The following is a 2,208-nucleotide window of genomic DNA, read 5'->3' as shown; positions in this document are numbered from 1 at the left end:
TGAATTTTTTTTATTTGTCACCATTCAACTTCTATAAATAAAAATTGATCCATCTAATCAAAATACATAAAAATTTCTATGCAAACTTTCTGAACACTTCTCTATTTATCAAAAGACTTATGAGAGAAACACATCACACCCCTAACTATGTTATATTTTGCAATCTCTCATGAATCGAAGAATAACTACCTCACAATTATAAATTAATTATTATATCTCAATAAAAACACTTTCTAGTCCAATAAACTTTCTAATTAAACTTATCCTTGGTTGTGGAAAAAAAAAATATGAAAAATTCCACGTTCAATAGAATTCATGAGTAAGAACTAAGGCCTAAGGGTTCCCGAATTGACATAAAATTTGATATATATTGCGCTACATGTACCGATAAGATTTATAAATTTAATAATCGAATCAAATTTTATCATCAATCATTAAGCTTCATCAATCATAAAACCCAACTTTCGTCATGGAGTGAACTCTGATTGGGCTTCATCCAAAAGCAACAATAGCAAATTAGATGAGAGCATTTTTGTATTTTAACAACTTCGATTATGTTCTTAATAAATCAGTTATTTGTACAAATAGCATTTTTCAAATATATATATATATATATGAGAATATAGACAAAGACATTTGGGAGGTAGAGATGTGTACAAAAGCGGTAAAGCTCACCACAATGCAAAATTCATCAAACTGGTTAAATCATCAATGAATCTGCAAGTAGGGGGCAACCTGAAAGCTAATAATTTTGGACTTCGTGGTCATATTACATACAAGTGCAATATTATAAATTAAACAAACTAATTCCGCCTTTAGCAACCAATAAAATGGATGGATTTGCAAGAAATAGTAGCCAGTTGCGGAGTAGAATCAGAACGAGAACTTGAGCCAGGGAATTACAATCTTGGTCGCTTTCTCCGCTTGATTCGAGCAGGACGACGACGTCGCGCCACCGCTTTCGGTGGCCGGCGGCGAAATCTTTGGACACAGGAAGAAGTTCCTTGATCCAAGGCTGATCAGCTTCTCCTCCCGATCTAAACCTGGAAATTAAATCCTCCCCAAATCAATCATCATGTCGACTCAGATATAATTAATTTATCGATTACAAGCAGTGGACTGATTTCGATATTTGGTCGGATTGTGAGTGTTAGATTGAGAGATTGAACGAATTGAAGCAAAAGGCGAGAGAGAGAGAGAGAGAGAGAGGCCTTACTTTCTAAGCTAAACTGAGAATAGTGGAGATCGAAGCCGGAGGGCTGAGCGGAGGGCAAAATCGGCCGCCGGCCTTCCTTAACGTACTGCTGGAGAGCGGCGGCAATCAGCTCACTGACCGTTGACTCCGGCGACATCACCACCTGCACGGGCCCTAGGCTCCGCTGTACGGTTACGTTCAGAAGCAGCTTGGTCAGCTTCAACGGCGCCCGTCCCTCCGTTGCAGCACTTCCGTTACTGCTCCCTCCGGCCAGCAAGTCCGGCACCGTCCTCGGCCGGGCCAGCAACTCTCCCATCGTTCCTGATTTCTTCCCGTGGAACGACGACGCTCTCTCCGCCAGCTTCCCTTTCCGGTTCTTCTCCTCCTGCCCTCTCCGGCTACCCTTCCAGTTCGGCATCGCCTATATCTATGTGTGTGTATAAGGTTAAAATTTGAGTTGCGACGAGTACCGACTAGGCGACTACCTCAAGCGCCGGTAACGGAAGAACCTGAGGCGGGGGAAGCCGAGAGCAGGGGAGGAGAAGAGGCTCTCAGGTTCCCCGTTCCTGTCAGCTATCATAACCTGAATGGTCGACCCGTAACTAGCCCGGCGGCGAGCAGCAAAAATGCCTAAAGGGAGCGAAATCAAACCGGCCCGCGAGCACACTCGGTTATGATACAAACGGCCATATATATATATATATATGCGAGGGGAGGAGGAGAGGTCTGGATGGAAGGAACGAAGATAGAAGCAGCATCTATGAACCCTCCAAGATTTTTCAGCCCATGGGCCACCGGCCAAGCCTGTTCTGAGAGAGATGGCGCTTGGATTGGCCGTCCACCGGCTGCAGCCGGTGCGAGTAAGTTGTCTAGTGACGGAACCAGTAACGGCTTTTCCTAACGTGCGCGGCTGTTAGATTGGGGGGGGGCAGACAGCGAGTAAAATATTGACGAGTGGACAAATGGGACGACCACCCAACAGAGAGTGACACGTGTAATTCTGACAGTGGTTA

General features: G+C 44.2%; 1 protein-coding gene across 1 annotated transcript; it reads right to left on the bottom strand.

Annotated features, from left to right (window-relative positions):
- Nucleotides 1-652: 652 nt before the first annotated feature.
- Nucleotides 653-1,905, bottom strand: LOC127808287 (uncharacterized protein At4g22758). The gene is made up of 2 exons (XM_052346763.1): nucleotides 1,217-1,905; nucleotides 653-1,043 (listed from the first exon to the last, which is right to left on the bottom strand). The coding sequence occupies exons 1-2, from the start codon at nucleotides 1,611-1,613 to the stop codon at nucleotides 874-876; spliced, it is 567 nt and encodes a 188-aa protein (XP_052202723.1). The 5' UTR covers nucleotides 1,614-1,905; the 3' UTR covers nucleotides 653-873.
- Nucleotides 1,906-2,208: the final 303 nt, after the last annotated feature.

The sequence above is a fragment of the Diospyros lotus genome, chromosome 1 (genome assembly GCF_014633365.1).
Source record: "Diospyros lotus cultivar Yz01 chromosome 1, ASM1463336v1, whole genome shotgun sequence".
Lineage (NCBI taxonomy): Eukaryota > Viridiplantae > Streptophyta > Magnoliopsida > Ericales > Ebenaceae > Diospyros > Diospyros lotus.
Note: the sequence above shows the minus strand (reverse complement) of the source record. Positions and strands in the feature narration are given on the sequence as shown.

Coding starts and splice junctions, on each gene's coding strand:
- LOC127808287 (XM_052346763.1), bottom strand. CDS start 1,613: ATGCCGAACTGGAAGGGTAGCCGGAGAGGGCAGGAGGAGAAGAACCGG. Junction 1,044..1,216: donor TTCTCAGTTTAGCTTAGAAA/GTAAGGCCTCTC, acceptor TTTAATTTCCAG/GTTTAGATCGGGAGGAGAAG.